Genomic DNA, 14106 nt, shown 5'->3' with positions numbered 1-14106 from the left:
GCAAAGTGGAAGGATTCAAAATTTGACATCTCTTCAAAACAACATTTTCTGGTGATAAAATCTGCCGCTCATATTTTGTGAATCTAATATGAGTCATGGATTGGGTCTTGGTTTATGTCAATATCAATTCGACAGAGTTAGGGATCATTACTGCTAAAGGATATCCCATCACTATGCTCTCACTCTTTTCCATACCTGTGCTCACGGCAGCAACAGTTTTAAGATAGCCGGCGAGTCCTGCGGCAAAATCATCATATCAATGTTCCCTCTAATTATTTTTCTTGGTGTGCTGCAATCCAGTGTTGATGAGCAATCTTTTATGAGTGACATGTACAACTGACACACACCACGAGCCATTATGCACGTGAGTGCTATCTCTCCGGTACTGAGATGCAACATATCTGTTACATTTATTTTGAAAGAAATGTGGTTAAGGTAAAATTGGAATCTTTTTATTCCAACTACATTCGCTAGAAAGCTATAGATTGTAGTGATAGTGGTGTAGTAAGATGCATGACTCATGAAATAAACCAACCCTTCATACATGTAGTCCTAGCTCCATGGATTAATGCATTAGCTGCAAGAATGCACTTTTCAAAACGCTGGCCATGGGGTTAAATGCCCTAATTGGCTGCCTCAACTTCTAATCCTTTCAAGGTTAATTTAATCATTACCTATAAGGATGAAAGTAGAGCACTCCCTATCACAGTTGTACTGTTCTGTGAAATTATGCTTTTTAAAATGTTGGTTTTTGACATCTGCATATTTTCTCCTTGCCTCACCATGTGACAGTTCTAAGGTGCTACCAGATAATGGAAACTCTACCGGTTAAGCTGCATCCAAAGTGTCTACCCTTTTAACTTTACATGTTAATCTGCCTGTACCACAAGAAAGCGATCTACCATATCCCAGATGTAAATGCAGTGTTGTAATTCTAATATTTGGTTCTTTACCCATTGTGGATTACTGGGCTGACTGTGGTTCTATACAAACATTGGTACTGAAGCGTGACTCAACCATAGTGTTGAAATACTGGGATCTTGATGCTATTGGTCTGGCAGTCATGCTTTACACTAAAGTCTGACTGTGGTGCTTCGTTTACTGATGCACTTGACTGACTGAGATGTGTTATATACACATGCAATGTAGATAATTGCTATATTGTAGTGCTTCACATGCTGGACAACTATTGAACTGGCTCTGGTGCTTCACATACTGGGAAAGTACAGGCCAGGCTGTGGCGATGTACAGATTGAGCAGGTTATGGAAACTGTCCAAGGTGTGGTGCTTCATCTTTTTGCTTAATACTGGCCTGGTCGCATTAACTCATTGGCCTGCCTAGGGTGCTGTACATTTGTGTCCATTACAGAAATTGACCCTATTATGGTGATGCTTGGTCATTGCGAATTTAGGCATCGTTATGGTGCTTCCAACACTTTGGAATAGTGACGACTTCCGTGCTTATGGTGCTTTATTCCTGGGTGCAATGGGGAAATTGGCATGGCAAAGGACAATGCGGACACTGGCATCATAGCACTGACTGGAACGTGTTGGGTAAATCTTCTGTGTGCTGTCCAATTCATGAAAACCTGCAATCTGCATGTACTGAATGATTGAAACTACCCTCCGCCACAGCCATTAGCAACATTAACAGCTACTTGGTCTTGGCACAGAAGTCCTTCCCAGCTCAATGAGCAGCAATGGCCCGAGTATTAATGATTTTGCCTGATTGGTTACATATTGGACAGAAACAATAATACTTATCTAGCATTCTAAGTTTGGACACATTCTTGGATATTTGAGCACCACTGGTGGCATACACTATTTAAAGGTGTTTTCCCCACAGAGAGCAACCATGAAAAGGGTTTCTCAATGTGCATTATACTGGCAGGAGCTACTGTACTACTCATAATGGCATAATTCCCAACACTATCATTTTGTGTTGTATAAGGCAGGGTTGGTGCAGGTAATACTCCCTTTAAAATATCATCCCCAAAATCACTTTCCGCCTCATTATCTTTTTCCTTTTTATATATTTGTCTTTTTCCTGAGTCTTTGTCTATTTCCCTTCCTCTGCTATTTCTGTAGAAATAGCAGACACTGTCTAGTCTCTTCTACTATGGCTTTCCTCTATCTCTGCTTTTCTTCATCCCACTGAGGATCTGCATAATTATGCATTGCTCTTTTTGTTCTTTTTTCATATTTTTTCCTTTTTTTTAACAGAGTTATATATAGTGTAAACTTGACCCCGTATCGGGTATCAGAGTGCTTTATCTGTTGTGTTAAATGAGGAGATTAGGTGATTTGCCCAGAATAACAGGATGTTCAGCGTCATTGCCGAGACTCGAACCCCGTTCCCCAGATCAGAAGTCGTCCGCCCTAGCAATTGGGCCAACTCCTCTCCCCCTCTTGTGCAACTTTTTCCCACATATTCAAAGCTTCAAATTGAGCGGGTTTTGGGGGGCGGTTTCATTTTGTATTTTTTTTTCAATTTCTCAATAATTCTAGTCTCAAAGCTACCCTATTTTGGAAATTTTAATGGACCTTCCTTCTCAGTAACCTTGCACCATTGACAAAACGATAAACATGTTTATAATCACAATTCATTTCTCATGAATGTGCAGGCGAACCCTCAGGAGGTGCCTCTTCACCTGCCCGTATCGGAATTGTAACATCATCCTTCACAAAACTCTTAAATTCTGTAAAGCATTTCATGATTCTCACAAAATTGTAAAGCAAAACAATCTCAATTTAATATTTTGATTCTGTTACGTAAATGTCAGATTCTTTTACTCTAATCCTGTCAGTTATTTCTCAAAATCCTATGGAAGGAAAAACCCCAATGCGATATTTACACAACCACTGATCTATCTCAGCGCAACACCCTGACGTCATCAAGCACTCACAGCATAAACGTAATCCAATCAACCACTCCCAGTGCGTAACTCTTAACATATGATCTCACTCATTGCAGCAGCTCAACCTCCTATACAATTTCTCTCGTACTTACACAATTCAAACAAAAATCTTTAAAATATATAATAACTCTGATTTGCTCTGCTAAAGAAAGAATAGTAGTTAAACAACCAAAATATTAAGCTTTTTTCATCGTCTGACTTTCACCACACAAACATTTTCCCATTCGCAAGGGAAACTTCGCACAGCGTGAAATCACTTGAATCAATGCAGCATCTCCGTTTGTGCCATCAGTTTCTGCTAATATTAGTCATTATTAAAACAATCACAACAATTCATTAGTGTCCATATCTTAATTTTGTAGGTGATGTTACCTCACACTCTACACCACAGAACCTGCAAACCAGAAATACCATTCGACAATGCCTACTCAAGTGTCTTCTACACTTGTCTCAATATCTGTCTTTCTCAGTATCTATCCCAGGATCTTTGTCTATGTCCAGCCTGGACTCTTCAACTTGTTTACATATAAACACTAAACATATCTATTCATCCATCCAACCATTCACTCTCAACTCAGTAGTACACAAGTAAACACAATTACAATAAAAAATGAATCACCCTGTTAATAATCACACCTTCAAAACGGCCTTCTAAAATCACACTTTGTCAGTTCTTCAAACTCCAAAGATCAGATTCCAGCACTCTGGAATTTATTCTAACTTCAGTAACTATTTTATAGCTCCTTGTTTAAGGCGTATAGCATATCTCTGCCACCACAAAACTGATTTCATGATCAAAATGTAAATAATATGGTTCAACTTTTTCTTTAAAAAAAGATCAGGGTTAAGTCCCGTTCCCTTGCCGGCTTCAAAGTACACTCGCTTCAGGTGACAGATCTTTCCCCCTGTGTTTTGAACCAGGAGCTATTTCATCATCTTAACCACATCAGCGCGGCACAAATTTTCGCGCTGTGCTGAACGTTCTTAAGAACGGGCGTGGTCATGACATAACTGTTCCGTCATGAGCACAGCCCAACCGACGCTCATGACGGAACCGCTCCGTCATGAGCGTCGAAGGGGTTAAATTAAATCGCAATAACTGCTCAAATGTTCAGTCAATGCTGAGAGTTTGAAATAGTTTTGAAGGTTTTATTTCTCATTAGGAGATTAAAGGCTAGATGTATCAAGATGTATCAAGCCATTTTTTTTTCGCAAACGCTGTGAATCGCAAAAAAGCCGCGTTTGCGTCAAAAAATCGGCAAATGCGATGTATCAAAAAATCGCACCGCAAAATTAAGGAATCACAAAATTTGCAATACCCTAATTTTGCGCAAGCATTTAAGGAATCACAAATTGTGATTCCTTAATTGCTATGTATGTAGCATTCAAGCTTTGCAAATTTAGGCTAAGAAATCGCAAAAAAACACCAACTTGTAGTTGGTGGTAAATTGCGAATTCTTTTAAAAAAGTACTTTTTGAAATTTCTAAAGGTGGCATGTGACGCTCATACATGCCCTTAGGGCATGTATGTGCGCCATATGCGCACACATGTCAATTTCAGGGGTGCAGCAGGGTGTCCTTAAGACACCCTTGCACCCTTGAAATTATTCTCAATTTGCGATTCGCAAATTGCGAATCGCAAATTGAGAATAACTGTCCATTCATTCCTATGGGCCTCCTGGCCCATAGAAATGAATGGGAAATTATTTCTTAATTGCGATGAGCAATTTGCTAATCGCAATTAAGGAATTTAAAAAACACGCTAAAAAATAGCGATTTTCTAGATACATACCATTTAGCAATTCTCAAACGCTAAAGTGTATCTTGATACATCTAGGCCGAAGTATCTTTTTATTCAATTTAGTCAATAAATTGAGCAAGCTTTCAGAAATGTCATAAAAAAGAATGGTTTGAATAAATAATCAAATAATGCATTGAGCGTGTTCCATAGGGGACCGAAATCCCTATTCTAAAGAACAGGATCAGAAATTGATGTTAGTAGAACTCATGAAGAGTTCAAGTTCAAGGGAAAAGAGTGAGATGAAGAAAGCATAACGCTAAAAAAATCTAATTGAAGCAGCAGTACGTCCCATGAAGAGTAGTTCATAAAACTCAGCCAAGTCTTAATAATGCAAGCAATTAATCATACAGTTGCAGTAGCAATCTGTCAAAAGGCAAGCTCAAAGTAAACTAAGGGATAAACCGAAGCAGCAGTAGTCACAGCTGTCTGCAAGGGTCAAGGAATACGTCTCTGGGTAAATGATTGAGGAAAAAGCGAGCAGGATGAAATCCGCAAAAAACAACATTGTTTCTAACTAGGAACAAGCACTAATGTAAAAGGCAAAAATAATGTTGCAAAATGTGTAGCAGGTCTTGCCTCCTCGGAATCAATCGGGTAACAGCACTCGTCTGTGAGTGAGTTCAGCTCTTCCTTTCCCACAAAATAATATGTAGCTTGCAAAGTTTTATCCCAAAGTTTGTCACAGACCTCTTCTTTATTCATAAATCTCCAATCCCATAGGCATCGAACACCGTGTAAACTTCTAACTGTATGTTTTATTGTGTACTAACGAAGCAAAAAGTCAGCTTGCAAAATATTGTATAGTAGTAGTGCATTTCATTAATATGAACAAGAAATAGTTAAAATGTGCAAATATTTTATTTAAGCATTATGTAAAAAATGGTGGAACTAGGAAGTTTAATCATAACAAATATGTTGCTTAGTAAAAACATTCATTTTTTTAAACCTGTACATTCTGCAGTTATGACAAACATTTCTAAGTGTCACATTAACGTCAAGTTTCTAAATTGTATTGTGCATATTTCAGCAATATCAGGTTCACTTCTAGTTGGAGAACTTGCATTGAAGCATTTCTGCAGCCTATGTTAGGAACTATGCCAGCCTAGCACACAGCTGCACATTCTCAGGGATGAGTTTCAATACAGGTCATTGACTGGTATCAGGTCATCACCAATGTTGGATACATTGGTCACCTGGTAGATTTTATCCTCTTAAGTATATTGCTTCACCTCCCCCCAATTGATCCTTGACCTCCCACACTCTCCCCTTCTTTTTCTCTTAATTATAGTCCTTATAAACAATAGTCACTGCCTCTAATGAAGGATGAAGTCGAATAATGCCAGGCCGTTCCTACAGATACATTTTTCATAACGTGAAATTAACAAGTTTAATACTTTAAACAAAAAGTATACTGTTCACCATACTGTGCCTATAAGTTCCTTTTCCATTAGCAACCCCATATTGAATCACCCTCCTCCTGTTTTTTTTCTTTCATAGCACTTTGATTCACCTTACCTGGAGATAGCTTTCTAATGATTGCTTAGAATTAGTGTTCCCAATGCTAATCGCTTAATCTTGCAGGATGTTACTCCCATATTGATTTGAATTACGACATTTGATGATTCAGCTGGGTAGATCAATTTTTCATAATCTGCAATGTGGTGCATTTCCCGTAACCATGTTTCTGACAATCTTGGGACTAAGGACATGATAGGGGATTCGGGACTCACATGGCAGCCAGGCTGCTTTAAATACCTGGGGTTAGACTTTGATAGCGATCTAATCTCTACAGTTCGCACTAATGAGAACTCTGTGCTAAACTAAATAAACAAGCTCCTAGAGGGCTGGTCTCCTAAATACTTATCCTGGTGGGGCAGGGCTGAAACCCTGAAGATGATGGAAACCCCTTTAGTCAATTACATAGCATGTATGCTCCCAATGACTTTCTCTGATGACTTTATCCACAGAGTAGAGAAGCTGTTTGGTACGTTTCTGTGGCAAGGGAAGAAGCCAAGGATATCAATAAAAAAGCTACAACTAGCTAAAGATAAAGGCGGCCTGGGTCTCCCGAACTTCAGACACTACCAAACAGCGTTCTTATGTAAACAAGGAGCTTTATGGTTAATCAAAGATTCAGACTATACTCCGCTGTGGTTCGACATTGAAAAATCGATATCGGGCAATATCCCACTCATGGCCCTACTCACCATGGACCTTACACATATACCCCACTCCAAATATATTTTTTTGAACACAAGAAGGGCTCTCCTGAAACTTGACCAAGTAAACCACAAAGGCCTAAAGATCAAAAAATCCACATCAATTGCCCTCTGGTACAACCCATTACTGAAAATCAACGGAGCAACGCTCCATTGGGCTCACTGGTCCGCGAAAGGTATTAACTTAGCAAGTGATCTTTTCGAGGGAACTGACCCCCTGCCATTCTCGTCGGTACACGGCACACATGCCCTCACACAATTAGATTTTTATGACTTCCTGAAGTTAAAAGCAATACTCTCTGCACGCTCCTTGTCCTCATCTGAACCATGGCTGTGGGGCTCTGTTCCACGCATCTATAAAACTGGACATTTCGTTTCAAAGGTCTATAAAATGCTCCTTCCACTTCCTCAGAAAGCTAATAAGAAGAATGAGACGAGATGGGAAGCAGAATCGAACACAACGGGTATGAGCTTTGATTGGGAGATAATACACACTACTGCATTTAGAAACAAAATTTCGCCTATTCTGTCACAGACTAAATTTATGTTAATTAACAGAACGTATTGGACGCCTGAAAGACTCTTTAAGACAAACCTAAGGGATTCCCCAATTTGCTGGAACTGTGAGGCAGGGGTGGGGGACTTGGCACACATGTTATTTAATTGCCCTTTACTGAAGGGCTACTGGAACAGAATATTTGACTGTATTACGCACATCTTTGGTTTCAATCCACCTAGAGAGTTTGCGTATGTTCTACTGGGGATTCAAGAGCCACATCTAGCAAATCCGGTGGATCGTCAACTCCTTGATCTCCTCCTCACCTTGGCATGCAAGGTTATTCTGTGTAAGTGGAAGAACCCTTCGGAGGTGACATTCAAAATGTGGCAAGATTGGCTGTCCTTCCTAAGAGGTGCAGATAACCCTACATTACACTCTTCGCCGTGCCGCATCTCCCATAAAAAACTCTGGAAGGCCCTGGATGCTTCCTCCTTTTCGTTCGATCCCCCTTAGGGCAATGAACTAGGTTCAAGTCATCCTGTTCTAACCAGCAATCCTCCGAGTTAAGACTTGTCCCTAAAACGCGCCAACTGATGGTTTCGCAACTGAGATTGTATTCATGTATATATAATTTGTATGTCACAACATGACCACTGCTGATGTCTCTTTTTGTTTATTTAGGTTTGTCCACGACACTAATGAGTCAATGATTCACCCACCATTTTCCTATTCTTTTCCCTGCTTGTTCAGGTCTCGCATATGATGAATCATTGTAATATCCTTTTTAGCTCTTTGATCCTTATTGTACTGTATTGTCGGTACTTTGTTTTTGTTTCTGATTTGAAATAAAAATGATTTGAAATAAAAAAAAGAAAATCTATTAGTTCTCCACAACTTCAATATAAAAAGCTGAGCTACTGCTATTCATATGGCAAACCACCTCTTTGGGTGTGGTTTCTGGATATATTGAGGTCCAATGGAGTAATACTACAGATCCGGTTAGTGTGCCGGTCATATCTAGATAGCTGTCTTATTTCTCCTCCCAGTATGCCCATAACTGTGAAACTCCCATGGTATGTGCACAATACCACTGTTGATCTGATTTTCAACACTTGTTTCTATGTTGCAAATGGTTTCCCCAGCCCCTCAGGTGCCTGGTGCTACCTATCCCATAACATGTAAAAGTTCAGCTTCAGCCTAGCCTCTTGTATGCTAAAGCCATCCACCCTATATTCTAATTGCAATATTTAGGAGTAACATTTTTTTAGACACCTTGCTACTGGGGCTGAAAGTCTCTTATTTATCAGCAAACACTTAAATGCAGAGCCCCCCTTGTATTTGCCCCAAGTTCTTAAGCATCCCAAGAGGTTGGATTCCTGAAGTGAGATCGGTTGTGGTTCTAGTGATGCGCTGAGACGATGGAAGTGTTGCTGTAACTCCAGAAGTGGGCTGCATAGAGCCTAAAGTCAGTCTGCGCTTCAGCAATTATTTTGAGTGACTTATCTGTGAGTAGTTGATCTATAGATCAAAGCCCTTTTTCGGCCCAGTCTAACTAAAGCAGCTCCTGGGCCCTGATCTGTATCCTTCCATTACCCCATAGTGGTGACTCAGTATGTAATCATCTGTCTTCCCTCATTGTGGCGTGTGCTTTGTGCCAGTTTTATGACATAGCTTGCAGTATGGGATGACTAGCCACAAGGAGTTTATTTGTTATGTGTAGTGAACGGATGCCACCTATACCTCCAAGAGCATGCTTTCTATTTTTACTCAACGCATTTTTTCTAAATTGTTGTTAAGAAATGTATCGGAGCTATCTGGAAAGACAGCCAATAGGATTAAAGCTGTGCAAGTGTAATGTGGTCATTTTCAGATGTGGCTTCTTCCTGTCCCAAACAAAAAGATCTCTCTTCCTACATAATTCTTCCAACATCATTTTGGGGCTTTTGAGGGGCTACATTGCAAAAATGTAATTGAATTGTGGGTATCATTCATTTTCATCACTTGGGTTCTCTCTCGATGATGGATTCAACCCAGATCTGTGACTGGGGGTTAATGTCTGAAAAGTTTCAGCGCTCCGTCCATCATCTCCTTGTGTTTGCTCAATTTTTTAATATCTGCAGGAGCACTCCAGCAATTTCCCCTATTGAATCATATTGGAAAAGTGCTGGTCAATGTGCTTTAGATTTGCTTATAATACAAAGTTCTGCATGATTTTACTTATGGATTTAGTAAACTCTTGCATAATTTGTGTGCCTACATGTCGCGATCAAGCATTTCCAGTCCATTCTGCTTATTACCAGATGGGTAATAAAGGCTGACCTTTTTCCTGTAGTGTAAAGACTGTGCATCATAACACAGTAACCAATGGTGTCTGTAGTGGGATGTATTACCCATTGGAAATATATCATTGTTGGTCTTCAGGAATAACATTTTAGGGGTGGAAGGTGTCTGTCTTCCTAAAATTGATATAAATGTATGAATTGATTAATTCAGATCCTTAGTGATCAATGCATTAAATGGCATGGTGTTATGTGCACTCACAGAAGACTACTCTGTGGTATTTCTATGCATAAAGCAGTTACCATGATCAATTACTAACAGGTAACTATGTGTTCTTTTCTTCATAGGCAATAGATGCAATACGACCAATGCTGTGTGAGAAAATCATAGCGGAGAGGCACTTTGATTACCTGCGTTCAAAGATGATTCTCACCAAATGTGATACTGAAGAAATTAATTGCAGAACAACTAGTAGGCAAAGAGCCGGAGAGATGCTGGATCGCATAGCATTACATCCCAAGGGACTGGATGTATTTATTGAATCTATTCGACGCGAAAAGACACAAAACTTTTTAATAGAAAAAATAACAAATTCTGTGCAGAGAGCCAAAAACGCAAAGCTACTAGCTCACAGAGGTAAAAAAAATTATTCTCCATATTTGAAATTCCAGGTTTTTATGGTAGCCTTTACACTTCAACATATCAAGGAAAAAACTGCAATATGCTTTACTATTTTGTTGAAAAAAGGGAAACACATTAAACTTGTTATCCTAATATGTTACCATCTCAAGATGGAATGGAATATTTATGATTGCAATTGTGGATATGATGAGAGTTTTCATGTATTTATTTTATGCATTTATAAGGCAGGGCTTAACTGGTTGGTTCAAAAGAACTGAAAATACAAGCAGTTAATCAAAAGAAGACTATGAACAATAGTTACCATGCAAGGAGTTGGCTCTGTTACTACACAGTACATATTTAAGAAGAAGTTCCATTTAGAATTTCATTTTGGCTCCAAGTACTAATTTATGAAGAGATCTCATCATATTATAAATTTCAGTATTATTTCAAAGTCAGTTGGATAACATTGGTATACTTTGATAATTACAAATTCTGCCATACTTTCCACCATTGGGATGTTCATTTCTGAACTGCCAACTTCCAGTTTAGAGGTCACTCTGAGGAGATTGAGAGACTACATAGACTAATCTTTTTTTACACACATTTTATTGGATTTGTAGATCCTCTTTAGCATAGATTAAATATGCAACATTTTTCTGGTTGCATTGTAATGTCCAAATACGTTGCAAAGTATTATGATCAGCATATACAACCACAATGGTTTAATCTCTGGTTATTACAAGTAACGTGCAACAAAAAGACAATAACAAAACACCTACTTAAATTGGGTCCAAGTTCCAATTTTGGTATTTGCTGGAAATGTCTACTGGCCTCTGAATCCAGCATTATAGGTTTGCAGCTTAATGGTGTTTATATCAACAGTTGTGTTAACTCTTTTAATTATTTTATCAGGTAGGCTTTTTCTTGTTGGCACGGTCTGCCGTACACCCTATTGAGCAAGAACCAGCTACTTCATAACAGAGAGACCTTTTACAAGTCAAGAAAATTGAGAGTCCTGGATCTAGAGCTGCTCCCTCCTGTATAATCTTATAGATAGTCTAATAATATCCTCCATGCACCGAAGAGGTGCTTGGCCTGACCTCCGGCTGATCTTAATGTGGTGAGTCACAAAAGCAATCTGCGTGCGAGTCACAGCTGCACTCCTGTTCTTCCTCGATCCTGTATGTCAGCTGTCCGGAACCCCCAAGAGCTACAATCACCACTTTGGAAGTCACCTTCATATTCTTTCAGGTCTCATGTGTTATTTCAGCAACATTCTCTAGACCCTATTTGACCCTGAGAAGGACAATCTGCCCCAGGCTCACCAGTAGTCCAATCTCCTTCCAAGGACACTAACAAAGTGTTAGAGGATGCATGGTGGCCTTTCCCTCCGGGGATTAACTCACCTTGAGAACATTTATGGGGGTTGTGCCTTTTTCTTTGTGTCTTGAAAAACTGTGAGTCACATTTAGTGCACCTGAATCTTAGGGGTACCAATAGCTGCGCCTTTTCTTTAAATAGTGGTACAAAACTTTCCATGCAAGACCTATATTAATCATCAATATTGCAAAGCTTCATGTAGTTTTGAGAGTTTATCTCTCTAGCTTATAAAATGCTCAGGCCTATGCTTAATTTGTTTTTTTTTCAAAAAGTGCAGGTGCCCTGTGTTTTTCTTAGGACACTGCCGAATTACCAGATTGCAAAATTTCATCACTGCTTAGTCTTGATTTCACCTCACGCCGCTTTTTCTTCCACTACCCTGCACTTCCTGGCCCTTTATCCTGTTCATGCATGTACTTTGTTATCCATTCTCTTTCCCTTTGTTACACTTTTTCTGATTGTGTGCCCATCAAATGCAGCCTCCAGACACATAAATTAAGCATTGATAGATTGAATTCTGAATTATATAATGAAAAACGAATAACCTAATTGAAGGAATGCTTTGTGTGTTCATCGAGGTGTAATCAAGAAGTAGGAGTAGGTTCATTAGTTACCAAGCAATTGAGGAAGCTGTATCTAAAAAATATATCCTCCAGATGTTACAGAACTTGTGCAGGCACAGTATATTATAATTGTATGTTATTGAAATTTATATTGCGCTTACTACCCCATACGAGGCGTTGAAGCACTTTTTCGGCGAGTAGCACGCTACTTCAGAATCCATAAAGGATTAGTGGTGAATTAATATATTGAAATATGAAAGTAATTTGAGTGGTGGATATGTTAGTCAGTTATTTGAATTGAGAAGGATAGCGGAGGGATAGAAGAGGGAAAAAGGTTTGCATGTTTGCAGTGAATATATATATATTCACTGAAAAAACCATAGGTTTCACACCAGTTATAGTTAGCTGGACATTTTACTCATACAAAACCATTGAAATTCCCCCGTTATAGTTAGTTGTACTCACTATAACTTGCGCACCCGCAATCCACTGCTGATGATGTCACATATTACATCATTCGTGACATGGTCAGTGACATCACTGATGACATCTCAAATGACATCACTGATGACATCACTGATGACATCATCAATGTGACAATCAAATACACCTCATCACACACTAGTATAATCTTTCATCACTCACTGTAAAATAGAAAGTGTCATATTTGAAACTATTGACACACCAATAGACATTTCTAAACACCCACTCAGTTATTCATAGAACTATACACACATTTAATAACTTACCTATAGATTTAGTGTTATATGCAGTGAATAATCAACAGAACACTATCAAATATACTTATACGCCTATTTCAACATTACACACCAGCACACATTGTATTCACTTATAAAGACATCCTTCTGACTTATGCAAACAATTGATTATACTTACATTTACTCACCTACACACTTATACAAACACCACTTAATCTATTTATATAGATAGTAACTCACACTTAGTGTGTTATAAAATCACTATTACATGTATACAGTTATCCATATAGTGACTCATACAATCACTAAGTCTTAGGCACACTTAATTAGATATAACTGTCACATACACTGCCTTTTTTTTCAAGTTTAATGGAGATGTACCATTGAGAGAAATATTTCATCACAACCATAAACATATACACTCACTGAAACAACTGTTATAACATGTAGTCTTAACCTCATATACCTACTGAAGGAACTATTCACACATTTTTTGGCAATCACACCCCCCCCCACAAAAACCACATAGACATTCATTTACCCATACAAATACTCAGTTAAGAAACCAATAACAAATATAGTCTGTAACATAGCAATTAAGACAAAGCAATAAAGACTTTCACTCAATTTAGTAACTACACAATATATATAGTGAGACTCTACAAATTAGTCAAGGAAACAATCAACGACACTGTTACTAAATCTACCATCCACACACTTATATTTATATATCCACTCATTCTTCAATGCAAAGTAGTGTATTTATAATACATATTTGAATATCAAAGCAAACCACATTCACTGGATGATGTCATCAGTGATGTCACTGACCATGTCATGAATGATGTAATATGTGACATCATCAGCAGTGGATTGCGGGTGCGCGAGTAATAGTGAGTACAACTAACTATAACAGGGGAATTTCAATGGTTTTATATGAGTACAATGTCCAGCTAACTATAACTAGTGTGAAACCTATGGTTTTTTCAGTGAATTTCAAAGGTTTTTTAAATGCTAATTCCTAACTATAACGAGTGTGAAACCTATGGGGCCTTATTTACGAGCCCCTTGCACCTCGAACATCACTTTTTGTGACGTTCCGG

At 38.6% G+C, this 14106-nt stretch overlaps 1 protein-coding gene across 4 annotated transcripts in view; it reads left to right on the top strand.

Annotated features, from left to right (window-relative positions):
* Positions 1-14106, top strand: part of BCL10 (BCL10 immune signaling adaptor) — a 182189-nt gene that overhangs the window by 125760 nt on the left and 42323 nt on the right. For all 4 annotated transcript variants that reach the window (XM_086954078.1, XM_086954075.1, XM_086954072.1 and 1 more), the window contains exon 2: positions 10065-10353. In XM_086954078.1, the coding sequence (XP_086810204.1) occupies positions 10065-10353 (289 nt within the window). The remainder of the gene's footprint in view (positions 1-10064; positions 10354-14106) is intronic.

This window comes from Lissotriton vulgaris, chromosome 1_1 (genome assembly GCF_964263255.1).
Source record: "Lissotriton vulgaris chromosome 1_1, aLisVul1.2, whole genome shotgun sequence".
Lineage (NCBI taxonomy): Eukaryota > Metazoa > Chordata > Amphibia > Caudata > Salamandridae > Lissotriton > Lissotriton vulgaris.
The sequence above is the reverse complement of the archived record's forward strand: the minus strand, read 5'-3'. Positions and strand labels throughout refer to the sequence as shown.